The sequence below is a fragment of the Pristiophorus japonicus genome, chromosome 11 (assembly GCF_044704955.1).
Source record: "Pristiophorus japonicus isolate sPriJap1 chromosome 11, sPriJap1.hap1, whole genome shotgun sequence".
NCBI classification, from domain to species: domain Eukaryota; kingdom Metazoa; phylum Chordata; class Chondrichthyes; family Pristiophoridae; genus Pristiophorus; species Pristiophorus japonicus.
In genome coordinates this window covers 149,026,354-149,050,797 of record NC_091987.1, presented here as the reverse complement: position 1 = coordinate 149,050,797, position 24,444 = coordinate 149,026,354, and the positions used below count along the sequence as shown (strand labels likewise).

At 47.4% G+C, this 24,444-nt stretch overlaps 1 protein-coding gene across 4 annotated transcripts in view; it reads right to left on the bottom strand.

Moving 5' to 3' along the window:
* epsti1 (epithelial stromal interaction 1) overlaps window positions 1–24,444 on the bottom strand; it is a 67,993-nt gene that overhangs the window by 8,069 nt on the left and 35,480 nt on the right. For all 4 annotated transcript variants that reach the window (XM_070893085.1, XM_070893086.1, XM_070893087.1 and 1 more), the window contains exons 4-7: window positions 21,135–21,208; window positions 18,713–18,870; window positions 8,855–8,948; window positions 4,789–4,872 (exon numbers count right to left, since the gene is read on the bottom strand). In XM_070893085.1, the coding sequence (XP_070749186.1) occupies window positions 4,789–4,872; window positions 8,855–8,948; window positions 18,713–18,870; window positions 21,135–21,208 (410 nt within the window). The remainder of the gene's footprint in view (window positions 1–4,788; window positions 4,873–8,854; window positions 8,949–18,712; window positions 18,871–21,134; window positions 21,209–24,444) is intronic.

Genomic DNA, 24,444 nt, shown 5'->3' with positions numbered 1-24,444 from the left:
CGTTCTATGTTAAACGAGGCATTGAAGGCTGCACTGAACTTGAGCATACCAGTATTGCAGGAGTTTTCACTACAGCAATATGCGTAGGAGAGATAACAATCTCCAATGTCTACAAACCACCATTCGTACAGTGGCCTGACCCACCGCTCCCTCCTAGTCAACATCCATCCATCTCGGAGACTTTAATAGCCACCACACAATGTGGGGTTATGCAGACGCCAACTATAATGGAGAACAACTGTGGGCTTCACTAGAAAATAAATTCCTCCTCTTTGATGCCAAAGATCGAGGTACTTTTCATTCGTCAAGGTGGCATAGAAAATATAACCCAGACCAATGTTTCCTCTCTAAAAACGACCAATCATCGCCTCCAGAACCGTTCTTGATGTCTTCCCCAACAGTCAATCAGGCCCTCAAGCATCAGAATTCCTGTCATTACATCAACACCGATGGAACTTCACAACAGCAGACTGGGAAACCTTCTAAAGGTCAGTTGACATCAGCATCAGGTGGATTCCGCCAACCACAAAGCCTTCAACAGAGTTATAAGAATGACATAAGCTGCCGCAACACGCAGTATAGCTCAGGGGTTTAGAAAGACATATATTCCTTGTTGGATGGAAGAAAATGAGGCTCACTACCAGCAGTATTCGCAGAACAAGAACCTAGCCACAGCCACCACAATGCTGGAGTCCGTAAACTCGGCGAGATGTGAAAGGTGGAGGAACCTTATGGAGAATTCTAACGACTCAGTCCAGCAGGAAAGCATGGACCCTGCTCCGTCCACTTGGTGGGGCCAACCCCGCCTATAAACACAGGACGACCATCAGAGCGGATCCATTGCATCCCACTCGTTAATCAACGGCTCCGATGGACAAAGAATTTCGACGCCAGGTGATGCGACAGCTTTCGACAAACTTGATGGTAGCACCAAGATCGTCAACTCTGTCTGATCCATTCACCTTGAACGAACGAAATGTAGCCCTGTCGGCAACCAAATCTGGAAAAGCTGCTGGTCAAGATGGTGTTTTATTCAGAATTCTTAAAAGCCCTGGAACCCAAAGCGAAGAGATGGTTGACCTCCTTCTTCTCTGAGGTACTGGCAACTGGTAAAATTCCACCTATTTGGAGGGAGACTAAAATAATTGCCCTCCTGAAGCAGGAGAAGAATGCTTATGAAGCCTCCAGCTACCACCTGTTCTCCTTACTCTGCACTTGTTCTAAAGTGCTGGAGAGGCTACTACTCCACAGACTAGCCCCCATCATTGAGCCAACCATCCCTAAGGTGCAAGCGGGCTTCTGGAGTGGCCGTAACTGCTGCGACCAAGTGATAGCTTTAACAACGCACATCAAAGCAGGCTTCCAGTGCCAGCTCTAAACTGCCGCAACACGTGTGGACGGGTCAGCAGTGTATGACACTGCTTTTCAAGCTCTCCACCATTTGCAGAACAACGATCCATCTTCTCAACTCCATGCTTAGCAACCGACTCTTCCGTGTGTACTCTGGCACCCAGAAGTGCAGATATAGAACATTGAACAATGGACTCCCACAGGGTTCTGTCCTGGCATCCATGTTATTCAACGTTTGCACCAGTGATCTGCCCGAAACAGGTGACATTGCCGTGGCCACTAATCTGTCCATCACCGAGGAGACCCTGACCAGGGATTTACAGAGGATGGAAGCCTACTTCCGCCGATGGTGACTCCGGCCAAACCCACTAAAGACTGTCACCTCGACATTCCACCTCCACACCCATCAAACAAACCAAGCTCTGAAAGTCTCCTTTTGCGGTGCAGGGGCAAACCATGCCAAAAACCCTCCTATTTAGGAGTCACGCTTGATCGCACGCTGTCGTATGGACAACATCCCCAGAACCTTGGAAAGAAACTAAAGAGTCGGGTCAACTTGATGCAGAAACTCGACGGATACTGACTTCAATGTTGACTTCAAGGGCACAGCCTACTGAAGGAGGCCGATGGTCCTATATCAGGAAATGCTCAGTACACTGGGCAGGCTGCCAGTGAGCTCTCTCAATGTCGCAGAATATGAGGAGTCCTGCTCCAACTTGTGTCAAGGCTTCGTGCAGAACATGAAGACCCTTCAGTCCAACACGGACCAAGTGGTCAGCTCCATCAACACCACCCATCAACACGGAGCCTCTATCGACAGCTGCTATCTTGGATTATCGTGCAACTGTCGATGGGGCTCCATGAGCACCATCACACTCTGTTCTCCAGCAGAGCACTAGGAATGCTGAGGCACCACCCCGGGAGAGTGGCCTTGGCACTCTCTGTGTGTGACAGCATGCCTGGCTCCCCCCACCACCCACTCCGCCAGGCATCCCAGGGTGGAGTGGGCTCTGCCTAGGCCCAGCCCCTTTCCCAAACCCAACATGGCCATCTCAGAAAGGGTGATGACCCTGACGTAGGGCTGGAGTTTCCGCTCGCTGTCGTTGCTATTTTTGCCACGGAGGGGTGGCAATGGCAGCGGTGAGCTCTCCGGGTGGGCGGCCGGTTTCCTGTGCCCTGCCGAGGTTCTCGGTGCCGGGCTCGGCATTACCGCCCGGGAGAGGCGAGCTGGTGTGCAATGCTCCTGGTTGCGACACCGGATCGATTTTTGCGTCCCGCCCAATTCGTAGCACTCCATAGAGCTGGGACTGCCTGTGAAAGCGGGCAGCCCAACCTATACTGGCTGCAGTGAGGTCAGTAATGTCCACCTCAGGGCAGTGTGATTGTTTATATTATTTTTTGGGTGATTTATGTTATGTTGTATTTATTGGGAATGCTTTTTGGACGTTTTTTTTCAGGTTTTTGTTTTCTCCCCAGGCCTCTCTCTGAGCACTCCCGGGCCGGCTGTTTAGCTCGAGATTTTCGCATTGCTCAGCTAGCCTAGCACCCTGAGAGAGGTGTGTAACGCCTCCCTTAGCGCTCCGCCCCACACTCCCAATTTTGCTGACTGAGGGGCAAACTGTTCCCGGGCTCAAAGTTTGCTGCCCCGCAGCCATTACTACCCCAAAATCAGCAAAGCCAAAAATCCAGCCCTTTATGTTAGACAGGTGTGCAAAATCAAAGCACATGTTATTGGGGGTAATATACTGATGTAGATAGAGAACTGGTTGGCAGACAGGAAGCAGAGAGTCGGGATAAACGGCTCTTTTTCAGAATGGCAGGCAGTGACTAGTGGAGTGCCGCAGGGCTCAGTGCTGGGAGCCCAGCTCTTTACAATATACATTAATGATTTGGATGAAGGATTTGAGTGTAATTTCTCCAAGTTTGCAGATTACACTAAGCTGGGTGGCGGTGTGAGCTGTGAGGGGGACGCAAAGAGGCTGCAGGGTGACAGGTTAGGTGAGTGGGTAAATGCATGGCAGATGCAATATAATGTGGATAAATGTGAAGTTATCCACTTTGGGGGCAAAAACGCGAAGACAGAATATTATCTGAATGGCGGCAGATTAGGAAAAAGGGGAGGTGCAACGAGACCTGGGTGTCATGGTTCATCAGTCATTGAAAGTTGGCAGGTACAGCAGGGAGGTCTTACTGCAGTTGTACAGAGCCTTGGTGAGGCCTCAGCTGGAGTAGTGTGTTCAGTTTTGGGCTCCTAATCTGAGGAAGGACGTTCTTGCTATTGAGGGAGTGCAGCGAAGGTTCACCAGACTGATTCCCGGGATGGCAGGACTGACATATGAGGAGAGACTGGATCAACTGGGCCTTTATACATTGGTGTTTAGAAGGATGAGAGGAGATCTCATAGAAACATATAAGATTCAGACGGGACGGGACAGGTTAGATGCGGGTAGAATGTTCACAATGTTGGGGAAGTCCAGAACCAGGGGACACAGTATGCGGATAAGTGGTAGGCCATTTAGGACTGAGATGAGGAGAAACTTCATCATTCAGAGAGTTGTTAACCTGTAGAATTCACTGCTGCAGAGAGTTGTTGATGCCAGTTCATTGGATATATTCAAGAGGGAGTTAGATATGGCCTTTATGGCTAAGGGGATCAAGGAGTATGGAGAGAAAGCAGGAAAGGGGTACTGAAGGAATGATCAGGCCATGATCTTATTGAATGGTGGTGCAGGCTCGAAGGGCCGAATGGCCTACTCCTGCATCTATTTTCTATGTTTCTATGATACTTGTGGATCTCACCGGTGGGGCCCACAGATGCCTTTGGGGAGGACGAGTGCCGCCCTTCATAAGGCAGCTGGAAAACTCCCAGAACAAGGAATTCTACATAAGAAATAGGAACAGGAGTAGGCCATTTGGTCCCTTGAGCCTGCTGTGCCATTAAATAAGATCATGGCTGATCTGATCTTGGCCTCAACTCCATTTCCCTGCCCGCTCCCCATAACCCTTGACTCCCTTACCGCTCAAAAATTTGTCTGTCTCCATCTTAAATATATTCAATGACCCAGCCTCAACAGCTCCCTGAGGCAGAGAATTCCACAGATTTACAACCCTCTGGGAGAAGATATTCCTCCTCAACTCCGTTTTAAATGGGCGACCCCTTATTCTGAAACTACGCCCCCTAGTTCTAGATTAGCGCAGATGACCAAAAGCTTGGTCAATAAGGTAGGTTTTAAGGAGTGTCCTGAAGGAGGAGAGAGAGGCTGAGAGGTTTAGGGAGACAGTTCCAGAGCTTGGGGCCCAGGCAACAGAAGGCACGGCTACCAATGGTTGAGCAATTACAATCAGGGATGCTCAGGAGGGCAGTTATTCTCCATTTTGAGTAAGTAAGCTATGGCTGGACTGGAGCCATGGGGTGTTTGGATTAGTGTTCTCCCTTACCTTCTTCCGCTGTTCCTCTTTCCACTCCTGGAGTCTCTGCTCTTCAGCATTCTTCTGAGTCTCCCTGTAGTTCTGGCTCCGGGCCTAGGAGAGAAACACAAATGGCCGGTATGACTCCCCGCACCCATGTCGTTTGGTCCCCAGCTAAAGGGGTACTGTCTGCAGAAAATTGTTTGGCCAGAGCGTTATTTACCTGGCACTGAAAAAAAAGCCTGCGGAGGTGTCAGACGTTTCATCAAGTCAGCACCAGAAACCACACGATGGATGCAGATGGCACACGGTTTGATCTAAACCATCAAGTGTTTCAACATGATCCGGGAGGGGGGAAGAGAGGAAAGTTCCCAGGCTCGGCCCATCTCCGCAACAACAACAACTTGTATTTATATAGCGCCTTTAACATCCCTAGGTGCTTCATAGGAGTATAGTGCGATAAAAATTTGACACCGAGCCGCTTAAGTAGAAATTAGCGCAGGTGACCAAAAGCTTGGTCAATAAGGTAGGTTTTAAGGAGTGTCCTGAAGGAGGAAAGAGAGGCTGAGAGGTTTAGGGAGGGAGTTCAAGAGCTTGGGGCCCAGGCAACAGAAGCCACGATCAACAATGGTTGAGCGATTACAATCAGGGATGCTAAGGAGGGCAGAATTAGAGGAGCGAAGACATCTCGGGGGGCTGGAGGAGATCACAGAGATAGGGAGGGCGAGGCCATGGAGGGATTTGAAAATAAGGATGAGAATTTTGAAATTGAGGCGTTGCTTAACCAGGAGCCAATGTTGGTCAGCGAGCACAGAGAGTGATGGGTGATCGGGACTTGGTGCGAGTTAGGACATGGGCTGCCGAATATTAGATCACCTCTACTTTACGTAGGGTAGAATGTGGGAGGCCAGCCAGGAGTGCATTGGAATAGCCAAGTCTAGAGGGAACAATGGCATGGATGAGGGCTTCAGCAGCGGATGAGCTGAGGCAGGGGCGGAGGCGGGTGATGTTACGGAGTTAGAAATAGGCGGTCTTAGTTATGCTGCAGATCTGTGGTCGAAAGCTCATTTCGGGGTCAAATATGACACCAAGGTTGTGGACAGTATTGGTTCAGCCTCAGACAGAGGTTGGAAGAAGGATGGAGTCAGTGGCTAGGGATCGGAACATCACCCGGCAGCCATCCGTCTTGTGTAGAGCTGGGCAGCACCATTGAATGTCTCCGGGGGAGGAAGAGTCAGCCGGCACCAAAGCTACTGGGTTTGATCCAGTGAGTTGCAAGGTCCTCGAAGGAGCCCGACACCCCCTGGACAATGGAGCAGGTGAAGGCCCCAAGAGGCTGACTTTGCCCTCTTTCGGACAACAAGCATATCTGATGATGTTATGTTATTGGTCACTGTGGACCATTTAAGTTTTAAGAGATCTGTCTTTTCTCTCAATTCTTCATTTCGAAAGCGCGTTTCAGCCATAAGATTTTTAAATGAACGACACGACGACCTACACAGAACATGAACTAACTTATGACAGTCGCACTTGTCACCGAGTTCGATGATTTGTGTTGGGCTAACTACCCCCGTAGATATAGGACATCACGGACAATTCATTACACAGCAACAGCCCGAATCCACAGAATGAAAATTGTGGAGGCATGGGAAAGGAGCAGGGGAGTGGCACTGATTGGATAGCTGGCACAGGCATGATGGGCCGAATGGCTTCCTTCTGTGCTGTAAGATTGTATGCCGTTTGCCAACACTCAAGGGTCGTTGGAGCATGGAGTGCTTTGGCACAGAGAGTGGTTGAGGTAAAGACCATTGCATATTTTAAGGAAAGAATGGACAAACGTTTGAGGCAGAGGAAGATACAGAGCTATATGGAGAGCAGGGCAGTGGGATTATACTGGGATTGCTCTGGCAAAGAGCCAGCACAGACACAATGGGTTAAATGGCCACCCTTTGTGCTGTAAGCATAAATCTTTCCATTAGAACAATGTAGGTAACATTCAGGAAACATTGTTTGAGCACATCACTGATCCGCTAAGCTTGTTCATGGCACATTGAACATTCCTGCCACCTAATGTGGGGAAATATCCTTGATTTGGTTACATGTAAGCGTTGAATTTCCAATCGGGGCAGTTTGGGTGCCAGTTTTACATAGTCGTTAATTTGTTTCAGACAAATGGAAATGTAAAACGGTTGCATGAGGGTAAATCAGCAGATGGACAATCACTGCTCACATGCCCAAACTCCAGACATTGGCTCCCGTTACTTGGGGCTCTGGGCTGAGAGACCAGACTCCAACGTTATCACTCAGTTCATCAGTCTCACAGGGCAAAAATACCAGCAGCCTAAAACCCAAACAGTTCTTCCTGACAGAGAGTGAGAGAGAGAGAGTGAGACCGAGACATAGAGAGAGAGAGACACACAGCAAGACAGAGAGTGAGAGAGAGAGACACAGACATGGAGAGAGAGTGAGACAGAGACATAGAGAGAGACACACAGCGAGAGAGACATAGAGTGAGAGAGAGAGAGAGAGACAGAGACATGGAGAGTGAGACAGAGACATAAGAACATAAGAATTAGGAACATGAGTAGGCCATCTAGCCCCTCGAGCCTGCTCCACCATTCAAAAAGATCATGGCTGATCTGGCCGTGGACTCAGCTCCACTTACCCGCCCACTCCCCATAACCCTTAATTCCCTTATTGGTTAAAAATCTATTTATCTGTGACTTGAATACATTCAATGAGCTAGCCTCAACTGTTTCCTTGGGCAGAGAATTCCACAGATTCACAACCCTCTGGGAGAAGAAATTCCTTCTCAACTCGGTTTTAAATTGGCTCCCCCGTATTTTGAGGCTGTGCCCCCTAGTTCTAATCGCCCAACCAGTGGAAACAACCTCTCTGCCTCTATCTTGTCTATCCCTTTCATTATTTTAAATATTTCTATAAGATCACCCCTCATCCATCTGAACTCCAATGAGTAAAGACCCAGTCTACTCAATCTATCATCATAAGGTAAGCCCCATATCTCCGGAATCAGCCTAGTGAATCGTCTCTGTACCCCCTCCAAGGCTAGTATATCCTTCCTTAAGTAAGGTGACCAAAACTGCATGCAGTACTCCAGGTGCGGCCTCACCAATACCCTGTACAGTTGCAGCAGGACCTCCCTGCTTTTGTACTCCATCCCTCTCGTAATGAAGGCCAACATTCCATTCGACTTCCTGATTACCTGCTGCAGCTGCAAACTAACTTTTTGGGATTCATCCACAAGGATCCTCGTAGGACTGCTCCTGGGCACGGCCAAGGGTGCCATCAGCCGGTCCAGGCAGCGGGCGGTCGAGGGGGTCGTTCAACCTGACTGCCTGCCTCTCTTCCGCTCTTACATCCGGTCCAGGGTGTCCTTGGAGATGGAGCACGCGGTGTCCACCGGTACGCTCGCGGCCTTCCGCGAGAGGTGGGCACCGGAGGGACTGGAGTGCATCATCACGCCCGGCAACCAAATTTTAATTTGATTTTACGTTTTTAAGTTTAATTTGTTTTAATTGCCGGTGCTTTTAGTGTCCCCCTTCCCTTTTATAGGGGGCACTGGGGAAAATTGTGATTTTAGTGCCCAAAAAAAAAACAAAAAAAAAGAAAAACACAAAAAAACAAAAAAAAAGGGGGGAAAAAAAAAAAGGGCCTTGTAAATGTCTGGAGTGTCACCCAGGTCGGGTGGCACCATTTAATGTTTTATGTTTTTGCAGGTGAACTCCAAAAAGAGTTTCATCCACAAGGACCCCCAGGTCCCTCTGCACCTCAGCATGTTGTAATTTCTCCACATTCAAATAATATTCCCTTTTACTGTTTTTTCTTCCAAGGTGGATGACCTCATATTTTCCGACAGAGACACGGAAAGCGAGAGAGGGTGAGAGAGAGAGACAGAGGTGAGAGAGTGAGAAACAGGATAAACTGACAGCCATAATGAGACTGAGAGAGGGAGACAGAGATAGAGAAACAGAATGACAGAGAGAGATAGAAAGGGAGAGAAAGAGAGAGAGAGAGAGAGAGAGGAAAGACGGACCAAGTGATCCCAGTTTGTGGGCAATATATGCTCTGTGCTTACCCAGGATGTTGTTGCAACTGAGTAGTTGGGAGGAAGGGGAGACGGGCTGTAGGATCTGTTGGTATCCATCCTCTGAAGGAACTGCTGGTTTGCTCTGTGAAGATATTAGATCAAGGTGTGTATGAGCCACCACTTCGATAGGTGCAGAGGACACAAGCAAAACAAACAACACCCAAAAGACAAGTCAACTTCTAATATATGACAAGCTGCATTATTCCCAATAAACGTGAATAAGTCTGAAGGTAAAGATTTAGAATGCAGGAATTAATCTTCTAAATGCATCCTCCCAATTATAAAATTAAATGACAAATTTGGAAAGATGCTGTCAAGTTATTGCACAAAACTAAGGGTGAATTTTCCACCTTGACAACTAACTGGCGGGTAACTTGTGGACATCTCCAGCTCCCAGCACGGGGAATCGCTGGCTGGGATCGCACAAATAGTAGCGTCCAAGATGACGCCTGTACGCCGCTCCGACACTCTGGCGCTGGCTCTGTTGCACAGGAGGGCAGGAAAAAGAGTGGGAGAGCGATAGTGATAGGGGATTCAATTGTAAGGGGAATAGATAGGCATTTCTGCGGCCGCAACCGAGACTCCAGGATGGTATGTTGCCTCCCTGGTGCAAGGGTGAAGGATGTCTCTGAGCGGGTACAGGACATTCTAAAAAGGGAGGGAGAACAGCCAGTTGTTGTGGTGCACATTGGTACCAACGACATAGGTAAAAAAAGGGATGAGGTCCTACGAAACGAATTTAAGGAGCTAGGAGCTAAATTAAAAAGTAGGACCTCAAAAGTAGTAATCTCGGGATTGCTACCAGTGCCACGTGCTAGTCAGAGTAGGAATCGCAGGATAGCGCAGATGAATACGTGGCTTGAGCAGTGGTGCAGCAGGGAGGGATTCAAATTCCTGGGGCATTGGAACCGGTTCTGGGGGAGGTGGGACCAGTACAAACCGGACGGTCTGCACCTGGGCAGGACCGGAACCAATGTCCTAGGGGGAGCGTTTGCTAGTGCTGTTGGGGAGGAGTTAAACTAATATGGCAGGGGGATGGGAACCAATGCAGGGAGACAGAGGGAAACAAAAAGGAGACAAAAGCAAAAGACAGAAAGGAGATGAGGAAAAGTGGAGGGCAGAGAAACACAAGACAAAGAACAAAATGGGCCACTGTACAGCAAAATTCTAAAAGGACAAAGGGTGTTAAAAAGACAAGCCCGAAGGCTTTGTGTCTTAATGCAAGGAGTATCTGTAATAAGGTGGATGAATTAACTGTGCAAATAGATGTTAACAAATATGATGTGATTGGGATTACAGAGACGTGGCTCCAGGATGATCAGGGCTGGGAACTCAACATCCAGGGGTATTCAACATTCAGGAAGGATAGAATAAAAGGAAAAGGAGGTGGGGTAGCATTGCTGGTTAAGGAGGAGATTAATGCAATAGTTAGGAAGAACATTAGCTTGGATGATGTGGAATCTACATGGGTAGAGCTGCAGAACACCAAAGGGCAAAAAACGTTAGTGGGAGTTGTGTACAGACCTCCAAACAGTAGTAGTGATGTTGGGGAGGGCATCAAACAGGAAATTAGGGGTGCATGCAATAAAAAAAGTGCAGCAGTTATAATGGGTGACTTTAATATGCACATAGATTGGGCGAACCAAACTGGAAGCAATACGGTGGAGGAGGATTTCCTGGAGTGCATAAGGGATGGTTTTCTAGACCAGTATGTCGAGGAACCAACTAGGGGGGAGGCCATCTTAGACTGGGTGTTGTGTAATGAGAGAGGATTAATTAGCAATCTTGTTATGCGAGGCCCCTTGGGGAAGAGTGACCATAATATGGTGGAATTCTGCATTAGGATGGAGAATGAAACAGTTAATTCAGAGACCATGGTCCAGAACTTAAAGAAGGCTAACTTTGAAGGTATGAGGCGTGAATTGGCTCGGATAGATTGACGAATGATACTTAAGGGATTGACTGTGGATGGGCAATGTCAGACATTTAGAGACCACATGGATGAACTACAACAATTGTACATTCCTGTCTGGCATAAAAATAAAAAAGGGAAGGTGGCTCAACCGTGGCTATCAAGGGAAATCAGGGATAGTATCAAAGCCAAGGAAGTGGCATACAAATTGGCCAGAAATAGCAGCGAACCCGGGGACTGGGAGAAATTTAGAACTCAGCAGAGGAGGACCAAGGGTTTGATTAGGGCAGGAAAAATGGAGTACGAGAAGAAGCTTGCAGGGAACATTAAGACGGATTGCAAAAGTTTCTATAGATATGTAAAGAGAAAAAGGTTAGTAAAGACAAACGTAGGTCCCCTGCAGTCAGAATCAGGGGAAGTCATAACAGGGAACAAAGAAATGGCGGACCAATTGAACAAGTACTTTGGTTCGGTATTCATAAGGAGGACACAAACAACCTTCCGGATAGTAAGGAGGGTCAGAGGGTCTAGTAAGGAGGAGGAACTGAGGGAAATCCTTATTAGTCGGGAAATTGTGTTGGGGAAATTGATGGGATTGAAGGCCGATAAATCCCCAGGGCCTGATGGACTATATCCCAGAGTACTTAAGGAGGTGGCCTTGGAAATAGCGGATGCATTGACAGTCATTTTCCAACATTCCATTGACTCTGGATCAGTTCCTATGGAGTGGAGGGTAGCCAATGTAACCCCACTTTTTAAAAAAGGAGGGAGAGAGAAAACAGGGAATTATAGACCGGTCAGCCTGACATTGGTAGTGTGTAAAATGATGGAATCAATTATTAAGGATGTCATAGCAGTGCATTTGGAAAGAGGTGACATGATAGGTGGATTTGTGAAAGGGAAATCATGCTTGACAAATCTTCTGGAATTTTTTGAGGATGTTTCCAGTAGAGTGGACAAGGGAGAACCAGTTGATGTCGTATATTTGGACTTTCAGAAGGCTTTCGATAAGGTCCCACACAAGGGATTAATGTGCAAAGTTAAAGCACATGGGATTGGGGGTAGTGTGCTGATGTGGATTGAGAACTGGTTGGCAGACAGGAAGCAAAGAGTAGGAGTAAATGGGGACTTTTCAGAATGGCAGGCAGTGACTAGTGGGGTACCGCAAGGTTCTGTGCTGGGGCCCCAGCTGTTTACACTGTACATTAATGATTTAGACGAGGGGATTAAATGTAGTATCTCCAAATTTGCGGATGACACTAAGTTGGGTGGCAGTGTGAGCTGCGAGGAGGATGCTATGAGGCTGCAGAGCGACTTGGATAGGTTAGGTGAGTGGGCAAATGCATGGCAGATGAAGTATAATGTGGATAAATGTGAGGTTATCCACTTTGGTGGTAAAAATAGAGAGACTGACTATTATCTGAATGATGACAGATTAGGAAAAGGGGAGGTGCAACGAGACCTGGGTGTCATGGTACATCAGTCATTGAAGGTTGGCATGCAGGTACAGCAGGCGGTTAAGAAAGCAAATGGCATGTTGGCCTTCATAGCGAGGGGATTTGAGTACAGGGGCAGGGAAGTGTTGCTACAGTTGTACAGGGCCTTGGTGAGGCCACACCTGGAGTATTGTGTACAGTTTTGGTCTCCTAACCTGAGGAAGGACATTCTTGCTATTGAGGGAGTGCAGCGAAGGTTCACCAGACTGATTCCCGGGATGGTGGGACTGACCTATCAAGAAAGACTGGATCAACTGGGCTTGTATTCACTGGAGTTCAGAAGAATGAGAGGGGACCTCATAGAAACGTTTAAAATTCTGACGGGGTTCGACAGGTTAGATGCAGGAAGAATGTTCCCAATGTTGGGGAAGTCCAGAACCAGGGGACACAGTCTAAGGATAAAGGGTCAGCCATTTAGGACCGAGATGAGGAGAAACTTCTTCACCCAGAGAGTGCTGAACCTGTGGAATTCTCTACCACAGAAAGTAGTTGAGGCCAATTCACTAAATATATTCAAAAGGGAGTTAGATGAAGTCCGTACTACTCGGGGGATCAAAGGGTATGGCGAGAAAGCAGGAATGGGGTACTGAAGTTGCATGTTCAGCCATGAACTCATTGAATGGCGGTGCAGGCTAGAAGGGCCAAATGGCCTACTCCTGCACCTATTTTCTATGTTTCTATGGAGCACCCCAGGGCCTGGCGCTCTGGTCTTGAGGAGGACCATGTCCACAGATCCCTGAACGTGGCAAGGCATGTAGATAAGGTGGTTAAAAAGGCTTACAGAATACTTGACTTTATTAGCTGAGGCATAGAATATAAAAGAGTAGGGGGGGTTATGCTTGAACTGTATAAAACACTAGTTAGGCCACAGCTAGAGTACTGCGTGCAGTTCTGGTCATCACATTACAGGAAAGATGTGATTGCACTAGAGAGGATACAGAGGAGATTTACGAGGATGTTGCCTGGACTGGGGAATTTTAGCTATGAGGAAAGATTGGATAGGCTGGGGTTGTTTTCTTTGGAACAGAGGAGGCTGAGGGGAGACCTTATTGAGGTATATCAAATTATGAGGGGGCCTGGATAGGACGGACCTATTTCCTTTAGCAGAGGGGTCAACAAACAGGGGCATAGATTTAAAGTAATTGTTAGGAGATTTAGACGGGATTTGAGGGGAAATGTCTTCACCCAGAGGGTGATGGGGGTCTGGAATTCACTGCCTGAAAGGGTGGTAGAGGCAAAAACCATCACCATATTTAAAAAGTAAATGTGCACTTGGATGTGCACTTGAAGTGCCGTAACCTACAGGGCTACGGACCGAGGGCTGGAAAACTCTTGGTCGGCCGGCACAGACACGATGGGCCAAAATGGGCTCCTTCTGTGCTGTAAATGTATATGGTTCTATGACTATTATGTGCCCAGAACGTGCTGCTAAATACCACGAGTTCAGTGGCACTCACCGTCAGTGTGTAAATTGTCCAAGTACTGGTAGCGAGGGAGAGATTACCTGTGAGTTGTGGATCGCAACAAGTCGCTGGATGATTTGCATCTCTCCGTTGTTAGTCTCACGAAACAGTATCTCACCCACAACCACCCCTGTGTGTTTCGTGAAATTGCTACATTTGCACATTAATTGACCGTTTCACTCGCCGCAAACTGTTAGGGCTGGTACTTAACAGCACAAGTACCTTTCTAATAAGAACATAAGAAATAGGAGCAGGAGTAGGCCATGCGGCCCCCTCGAGCCTGCTCTGCCATTTAATATGATCATGGCTGATCCGATCATGGACTCAGCTCCACTTCTCTGCCCGCTCTCCATAAACCCTTAATTTCCTTATCGTTTATTGAGCTGGATTCAGAACTGGCTGGCAGGACGCAGGCAAAAAGTAGTTATAGATGAATTTGGATCTGTTTGGAGACCGGTCACCAATGGTGTCCCGCAGGGATCAGTGTTGAGACCGTAGCTTTTTACAATTTTTTATTAATGATCTGGATTCAGGGGTTGGGGCCACAATTTGCAAATTTGCAGATGATACCAAGATCTGTGCGAGTGCTGGAACTGAAGAAGAGGCTCGTCTGATTCAGGCAGATCTTAATTTGCTGGGAGATTGGGCTCAAGACTGGAAAATGATTTATAACTTGGATAAGTGCAACGTTATGCATGTGGGCAGGGCAAATGCTCAACATTCATACACCCTCCAGGGAAAGGCATTAAAGATGGTGGAGATAGAAAGAGATTTCGACATTCTAGTGCGTACATCCTTAAAGGTACACGAGCAATGCCGTGCAGTGATAGCTACAGCAAATAGGGTGTTGTGGCGTATCTATAGGACAACTGAGTATAAGATGAGGCATACTGTTTTGTCCTTGTACAAGACCATAATTAGGTCGCAGTTCAAATACTGTGTACACATGGTGGATGATATTGAGGCTCTGGAAAAGGTGCAGAAGGCGACTAGACTAATTCCAAGTCAAAAGCAGCTTAGTTATCAAGATAGGCTAAAAGACTTAGGACTCTTTACCTTAGAGAGCGTAGACTTAGGGGGGATATGATTGAGGTTTATAAGATAATTAAGGGTATACACAGTGTTCCAGCTGACAGTTTATTTCAATTAAATAGGTTAGGCAGGACCAGGGGGCACAAATGTAAGTTGTATGGGGCTAGATCCAGGTTAGATGTCAGGAGATGGTTCTTTTATTATTATTAATAATAATAATTTTTATTTATATAGCGCCTTTAACATAGTAAAACGTCCCAAGGTACTTCACAAGACAAAACAGATACATTTGACACCGAGCCACAAAAGTAGAATTTAAGGCAGATGACAAAAAGCTTGTTTAAAGAGGTAGATTTTAAGGAGGGTCTTAAAGGAGGAAAGAGAGGCAGAGAGGCAGAGAAGTTCAGGGAGGGAGTTCCAGAGCTTAGGGCCCAGACAGCTGAAGGCACGGCCACTGATGGTTGAGCAGTTATAATGAGGGATGTTCAAGAGGCCAGAATTTAAGGAGCGCAGACATCTCAAGGGTTGTGAGGCTGAAAAAGATTACAGAAATCATCATCATAGGCAGTCCCTCGGAATCGAGGAAGACTTGCTTCCACTCTAGGTGACTGAACAGTCCAATACGAGAGCCACAGTCCCTGTCACAGGTGGGACAAATAGTCGTTGAGGGAAAGGGTGGCTGGGACAGGTTTGCCGCACGCTCCTTCCGCTGCCTGCGCTTGATTTCTGCATGCTCTCGGCGACGAGACTCAGCGCCCTCCCGGATGCACTTCGTCCACTAAGGGCAGGTCTTTGGCCAGGGACTCCCAGGCGTCAGTGGGGATGTTGCACTTTATCAGGGAGGCTTTGAGGGTGTCCTTGTAACGTTTCCTCTGCCCACTTTTGGCTCGTTTGCCGTGAAGGAGTTCAGAGTAGAGCATTTGCTTTGGGAGTCTCATGTCTGGCATACAGACAGTGTGGCCTGCCCAGCGGAGCTGATCAAGTGTGGTCAGTACTTCAATGCTGGGGATGTTGGCCTGCACGAGGATGCTAATGTTGGTGTGTCTGTTCCCCCAGGGGATTTGTAGGATAGGGAGGGGCAAGTCCATGAAGTGATTTCCCAGAGAATAATAGATCTCTCAAACAAGCTGTCCTCTCATGTGGTGGATGCAGACCCACTGAGTTCCTTCAAGCAAAAGCTAGATTTGTTTCTGGCTGCGGGGGAGATTACCTCTTACAGAAGGTAGGCACTGCAGGGAATTCAAGGCCAGAGTGATCTCCTGGACTAGTTCCAATTGCCTAGATGGGTCAGAGAGGAATTTCTCAGATTTATTTCCCAAATTGGCCTGGGTTTTTTAATCTGTTCTTTTGCCTCTCCCAGGAGATCACATGGTTTGGGGTGGGGTGGGGTGGAGTGTATATGTTGTGATACACAAGAACATAAGAATATAAGAAATGGAGCAGGAGTAGGTCACACGGCCCCTCGAGCCTGCTCCGCCATTCAATAAGATCATGGCTGATCCGATCATGGACTCAGGTCCACTTCCCCGCCCGCTCCCCATAACCCCTTATCCCCTTATCGTTTAAGAAACTGTCTATTTCTGTCTTAAATTTATTCAATGTCCCAGCTTACACAGCTTTCTGAGGCAGCGAATTCCACAGATTTAAACCCACTGAGAGAAGAAATTTCTCCTCATCCCTGTTTTAAATGGGCAGCCCCTTATTCTATGATCGTGCCCTCTAGTTCTAGTCTCCCCCATCAGTGGAAACATCCTCTCTGCATCCGCCTTGTCAAGCCCCCTCATAATCTTATATGTTTCGATAAAATCACCTCCCATTCTTCTGAATTCCAATGAGTAGAGGCTCAACCTTTCCTCATAAGTCAACCCCCTCATCCCCGGAATCAACCTAGTGAACCTTCTCTGAATTGCCTCCAAAGCAAGTATATCCTTTCGTAAATATAGAAACAAAAACGGCACGCTGTATTCCAGGTGTGGCCTCACCATACCTTATATAGCTCTAGTAAGACTATCCTGCTTTTATACGCCATCCCCTTTGCAATAAAGGTCAAGATACCACTGGCCTTCCTGATCATTTGCTGTACCTGCATACTAACGTTTTGTATTTCATGCACAAGTACCCCCAGGTCCCGCTGTACTGCAACACTTTGCAACCTTTCTCCATTTAAATAATAATTTGCTCTTTGATTTTTTTCTGCTAAAGTGCATGACCTCACACTTTCCAACATTATACTGCCAAATTTTTGCCCACTCACTTAGCTTGTCTATGTCCTTTTGCAGATTTTTTGTGTCCTCCTCACACATTGCTTTTCCTCCCATCTTTGTATCATCGGCAAACTTGGCTACATTACACTCGGTCCCTTCTTCCAAGTCGTTAATATAGATTGTAAATAGTTGGGGTCCCAGCACTGATCCCTGCGGCATCCCACTAGTTACTGATTGCCAACCCGAGAATGAACCATTTATCCCAACTCTCTATTCTCTGTTAGTTAGCCAAACCTCTATCCATGCTAATATATTACTCCCAACCCCGTGAACTTTTATTTTGTGCAGTAACCTTTTATGTGGCACCTTGTCAAATGCCTTCTGGAAGTCCAAATACACCACATCCACTGGTTCCTCTTTATCCTCCCTGTTCGACATCCTCAAAGAACTCCAGCAAATTTGTCAAACATGACTTCCTCTTCATAAATCCATACTGACTCTGCCTGACCGAATTTTGCTTTTCCAATTGTGTGGGACAGGCTCAATGGACTAGATGGTCTTTACCAGTCCATCATTGTCCGTATGGCCGTAATGAGATTTGTGTTCCTGCAATGCCACTCAACCTTTGACATGATGACCGGGCGGCTTCCACCATGGGCGTCCGACCCACAACACCAGTCTCACACCCGGGTGGCTGGTTTAACATGAATCCCAATGTGTTTGAGAGAAATTACACAAGAGACCCAGATGCAGAAACGTACGAATATCTTGGAGTTAGTTCAAGTGTGGATCTCCCGGGTACACAGTGAGTTGGAGCCCGCCATGCACTCACTGACCTGGGCAGGGGGCTGAGCTGGTGGGAGTGGGCGAAGTTTAAACAGGCAGCACAGGTTCAATGGGCTCACTGACCACACTTGACGAGCTCCGCCGGGCGGGCTGCATTGTTCACATGCCAGACACAAGACTCCCAAAGCAAGCGCTCTACTCGTAACTCCTTCACGGCAAACAAGCCAAAGGTGGGCAGAGGAAACGTTACAAGGACACCCTCAAAGCCTCCCTGATAAAGTGCAACATCCCCACTGACACCAGGGAGTCCCTGGCCAAAGACTGCCCTAAGTGGAGGAAGTGCATCCGGGAGGGCGCTGAGCACCTCGAGTCTCATCGCCGAGAGCATGCAGAAATCAAGCGCAGACAACGGAAAGAGCGTGCGGCAAACCAGTCCCACCCTCCCTTACCCTCATCGACTATCTGTCCCACCTGTGACAGGGACTGTGGTTCTCGTATTGGACTGTTCAGCCACCTAAGGAATCATTTTGCGAGTGGAAGCAAGTCTTCCTCGATTCCGTGGGACTGCCTATGATGATGATGATGATGATGGTGGTCTCCTTCTGCCCTGTGTTTCCTATAATTCCATGGACGTATAGCCGAGAAAGATAAAAATCTCGGGACGAGAATTGCAATGTCGCAGTAGGCCTCGACCCATCATCCTGCTCCGTCACAAGGTGCTGTCAGTGTGGACAGACCTCTTGAGCCCAGAGTTGAAGGATATTCCCGCTAAACCACTGCTTGTGCTCAGCTGGAAACCCACTGAACGTCTCCAGTCCCATCGCCAGACAGTCACTGTTCTGACAGTGAGACCTGCCCACAGTTACTGCAGCATCCCTGAGCGTGTGGTACATGCTCCTGAATTGGCAGTGCCCGCTCCAGTATGAAAGGTCTGCACTTAGTTTGAAACTCACTGGTAGTGATGAGCGTGGTGCTGTGCTCTCCTCTGCTCATCCTCCTGCCTCCTCTTCTCCGCCAGCTTATTGGCTTTTTCCCTCTGAATCTCCTTCTTTTTCTGATTTTCGAGTTCTTCTGCTTCTTTCCTTTTCCTATCATATTCTTCTTTCTTAGCCTGATGTGAAAAAGAAAAATTGATAACAAACAGTCACATTGCAATGGGGGTGAGTACTGGGGTACAGCCTAGGGTACAGACTGGAGTAGGGGTACAGACTGAGATATGGAGTACAGGCTGAGGCATGGGGATACAGACTGGGTACGGGGATACAGACTGGGGTACGGGGGCAGAGACTGGGGTGCGGGGTCGCAGGCTGGGGCGCAGGCTGGGGGGCAGGGGCGCAGGGTACAGGGTGGGCGCAGAGTACAGGGTGGACAAAGGGTACAGGAGGACAGGGTTGGTACAGGGTACAGGTTGGGTACAGGTTAGGCACAGGGTACAGGGTAGACACAGGGTACAGGAAGACAGGGTTGGTACAGGGTACAGGTTGGGTACAGGTTAGGCACAGGGTACAGGGTAGACACAGGGTACAGGAGGACAGGGTTGGTACAGGGTACAGACTGGGTACAGGTTAGGCACAGGGTACAGGGTAGACACAGGGTACAGGAGGACAGGGTTGGTACAGGGTACAGACTGGGTACAGGTTAGGCACAGGGTACAGAGTAGACACAGGGTACAGGAGGATAGGGTTGGTACTGGGTACAGGTTAGGCACAGGGTACAGGGTAGACACAGGGTACAGGAGGATAGGGTTGGTACAGGGTACAGACTGGGTACAGGTTAGGCACAGGGTACAGGGTACAGTCTGGGTGCCAAGCTGGAACAAGCTTCCCAAAGCAGAATGACTGTCGATTGCAGCTCCTGGGTTGACCCCAGTCACCACCGATGGGAGTTCCGTCCAGGCCGGGCTCTCTTTACATTCCTGGCCTCCGGCTTAGGAGCCTGAATACATACATGGGGGCAGCAGTGTCCCAATAGTCAGAAACCCCTTTACCAGCTGATGTTATTGAGGTCAGGTGGGATTACAGGAAAGGTCTATAGACCATCTGCCTTTGACACCCCACGTGGCCTCAAGCCAAAGGTGGGTTTAGGAGGCTGCCTGCAGAGCCTCTGATCAGGCCTTGCTGTTGGATTCACAGCACAGCCTGAGCAGCCTGATTGGTGTGAAATATTGATAACCAATGACGGGCTTCCTTGAGAAAAGCAAATATGAGACGAGTCAAAGCTATGGGAGCGGGCAGGGAGGTGGAGTTGAGGCCAAGATCAGATCAGCCATGATCTTACTGAATGGTGCAGGAAAGAAAGAAAGACTTGCACTTATAAAGTGCCTTTCATGACCACTGGACTCCTCAAAACGCTTTACAGCCAATGAAGTACTTTTTGAGTGTAGTCACTGTTGTAATGTGGGAAACACAGCAGCCAATTTGCACACAGCAAGCTCCCACAAACAGCAATGTGATAATGACCAGATAATCTGTTTTTGTTATGTTGATTGAGGGATAAATATTGGCTAGGATACCGGGGATAACTCCCCTGCTCTTCTTCGAAATAGTGCCATGGGATCTTTTACGCCCACCTGAGAGAGCAGACGGGGCCTCAGTTTAACGTCGCATCCGAAAGACAGCACCTCTGACAGTGCAGCACTCCCTCAGCACTGCACTGGAGTGTCAGCCTAGATTTTTTTGTGCTCAAGAAGGCTCGAGGGGCTGTATGGCCCACTCTGCTCCTATTACTTATGTTCTTATGAAAGTTTTGAACCAAACCCTGTTTTTCTGGAGGTGTTGGGAGAGTTTGACACAATGAACGCAGGACACCCTCCCAAACACGGGCTTCCCATTAGCTGCCTCTGGGTGAAGGGATCTGCTTTCTCCTTCCCTCGCGGAACGACGTGACTTAGCCTCGCAGTCCATTAATGCCGCTTGCTCACACATGCCATGCGACACTACAGCGAGGGATCCACCCGTAATGTTGCTCTATCTCTCCCTGCTCAGGTGATGACTGATTGTCATGTCAACACTTGGGTCCAATTAGTTTGTAGAGCTGTTGAGTTGAGAGTGGCTTAGCCAGTCAGGTGATGTTCACAAGACTCAATAAAACCCCAGCCAATTGAGTTCGAGGGATCCACGATGAGGCATGTGGTTGTGAGTCTGATGGATGAACTGGTAATGTGTAGTGTGATTGTTAAACCTTTGCTCGTAAATCAACTAGTTCTTAATAGCAATGTGTTGCTATGAATTCTTAAGCAAAGAGCCCATGAAGCAAATACATTACAGCAGAGGACACAGATTTAAGGTGCTTGGTGAAAGAAGCGGGTCAGAGTGGAGGAGGATTATTTTTATACAGCAAGTAGTTATACAGTGTATATTGTTTGAGCACACTCACTCGTTGTTGAAACTTGGATCCGCATTGATTTATCTGTTGCCGTCGCCTTGCTTCGGCCTCAGAAGTGAATCCACCTGAAAGAGAGAAATAACAGGTAATAGATATGAGAAATAAACAGGCCGGTAGGCATTAAGGAACAATGAATTGTGGGGCAAGCTCCATGATTAAAGACGGCTGCAAAAAAGCACAAGTGTTACGTGGTGTTGGGTGTGGGATACATTGAGCAGTTTATCAGGTGAGCGACAAATGGCTCATCACATCCTTCCCAAACGGGTGGAAGTTGGACATTTTTAGGGCAAAATCGCTCCGTGATATTAGTGTCCCAAGTGCACTCCAATCAAACTCCCAAAGGGATTTTGCAATAGCAGGCAAAAGAATTCCATAACAATTCATAAAGGCCCTGAAATTGTGGCCGGAGGCTTCCCGCAGAAGGACACCTCCGGCCACAAAAATATTTACGAATGGACCTGGTGGTCCTGGAGGAACATAGACTTGTGCTCCGAGGCCTAGCTGTGCAGTCCAGTGTAGGGGCCCACATATTCCAAGAGGGTCTGTGCATCCTGGGATCACGTGAGCCGGACCAATGAAAATGGCCTATCCCCATTCACAGTAATGATGCATTCCGTTTGTACGGAGATCACCATTTCTATGAATAGGGATACCCCTCAAAACACAAGCATTTTAAATAAATAAGAAAAACACTTCACATATTTAAAATTAATTGAAATTGAATGTTTTAAACTAAAAAATCATTTTTTTGAAATATTTTTAATGTGTTTTAATAGGGGTAAAAATAAACTTACCTTAATGGACAGGGTTTTTAATATAAAAATTATTGATAACATTTTATTTGTCTACCTTATAAAACTCTTACACTGGTAAAAGCGGGCCTTACGCTTGCTTTTACAAGGTGTAAGAGTTTGAAGGACATTCGCTGGGCAGGAGTTGGGCAAATAGCCCAAATCTCCGCCCGGGAAGGCCCTCTCGCGGGGATGCGTTGGATCTCGCAAGTGCCGGATTTCGGCGCATACGCTTCATGTGCCTAATCCCAGAACTTGCGAGGTCTCAATGGTAAGAACATAAGACTATAAGAAATAGGAGCAGGAGTAGACCATATGGGCCCTCGAGCCTGCTCCGCCATTTAATACGATCATGACTGATCCGATCATGGACTCAGCTCCACTTCCCTGCCCGCTCCCCATAACCCCTTATCGTTTAAGAAACTGTCTATTTCTGTCATAAATTTATTCAATGTCCCAGCTTCCACAGCTCTCTGAGGCAACGAATTCCACAGATTTACAAACCTCAGAGAAGAAATTTCTCCTCATCTCAGTTTTAAATGGGTGTCCCCTTTATCTAAGATTATGGCCTCTAGTTCTAGTCTCCCCTATCAGTGGAAACATCCTCTCTACATCCACCTTGTCAAGCCCCCTCATAATCTTACACGTTTCGATAAGATCACCTCCCATTCTTCTGAATTCCAATGAGTAGAGGCCCAAACTACTCAACCTTTCCTCATACGTCAACCCCCTCATTTCTGGAATCAACCTAGTGAACCTTCTCTGAACTGCCTCCAAAACAAGTATATCCTTTCGTAAATATGGAAACCAAAACTGCACACAGTATTCCAGGTGTGGCCTCACCAATACCCTGTATAGCTGTAACAAGACTTCTCTGCTTTTATATTCCATTCCGTTTGTAGCAAAGGCCAAGATTCCATTGGCTTTCCTGATCACTTGCTGTACCTGCATGTGTTTCATGCACAAGTACCCCCAGGTCCCGCTGTACTGCGGCACTTTGCAATCTTTCTCCATTTAAATAATAACTTGCTCATTGAATTTTTTCTGCCAAAGTGCATAACCTCACACTTTCCAACATTATACTCTATATGCCAAATGTTTTCCCACTCACTTAGCCTGTCTATGTTCTTTTGCAGATTTGTTTGTGTCCTCCTCACACATTGCTTTTCCTCCCATCTTTATATCGTCAGCAAACTTGGCTACCTTACACTCGGTCCCTTCTTCCAACTCATTAATACAGATTGTAAATAGCTGGAGTCCCAGCACTATGGCATCCCACTAGTTACAGATTGCCAACCCGAGAATGAACCATTTATCCCGACTCTCTGTTTTCTGTTAGTTAGCCAATCCTCTATCCATGCTAATATATTACCCCCAACCCCGTGAACTTTTATCTTGTGCAGTAACCTTTTATGTGGCACCTTGTCAAATGCCTTCTGGAAGTCCAAATACACCACAACCACTGGTTCCCCTTTATCCACCTTGTTCATTACATCTTCAAAGAATTCCAGCTAACCGGTCTATAGTTTCCTGATTTTTGTCTGCCTCCTTTTTTAAATAGGTACATACGTACCCGGAGAGGCCTCAATTTCAGGGCCATTGATTTTGTCAATCTGAATATTTCAAATACAGGATAATAATGGGCAGGACTAATGGTCTTAAACATTGTAGAAATTGGAGGGTAGTTTGATGTAAATGTAACAGTGGAACAGAAACACATTAGTTATTAGTAGGGGGTGTTACTTTAGTGGAGAAGGGCCAGATTTGGGTTAATGAAGGCTGGGGAACTGGGCGTGGGTGGGATAGGCTAAAGGAGCCCATTGAGTGATTCCAGGTCTCAGTATGGAGCATCATATCTACGGGTCAGAGACTCAGCTGTGTTACAGTGCAGTGATCCCATTCCCAACGGGTGGTCCCAGCAAGCATGGCTCTCTCCCTGGGGAGTCTAGCATTGCTATTCTTGGACTGAAGGGGTGAAAGTTGCCCCTATATTTTTCTCAACAAGGACAAAGTTCCCAAGGGAAATGTTAATTTTCCATTGGAATATAGGACAAAATTCCTAACAAAATACCCTCCCCAAGACAGAGATCGATATATTTTTGGATTTTAAATGAATCAAGGGATATCGGGACAGTGCAGAAAGTGGAGTTGAGGTAGACGATCAGCCATGATTTCACTGAATGGCGGAGCAGGCTCGAGGGGCCGAATGGCCTACTCCTGCTCCTAGTTCTTATGTTCACTCAGATTAGGCAGGACAATTGGCTCAGGAAGCCCCAGAAATTGGCAGACAGTAAAAGTGCCTTTATATTGCACCGGAGCTGCCTGGTCATCATCATAGGCAGTCCCTCGAAATCGAGGAAGACTTGCTTCCACTCTAAAAATGAGTTCTTAGGTGACTGAACAGTCCAATAAGGGAATTATAGTTTCTGTCACAGGTGGGACAGGCAGTCGTTGAGGGAAAGGGTAGGTGGGGAGTCTGGTTTGCCGCATGCTCCTTCCACTGCCTACAC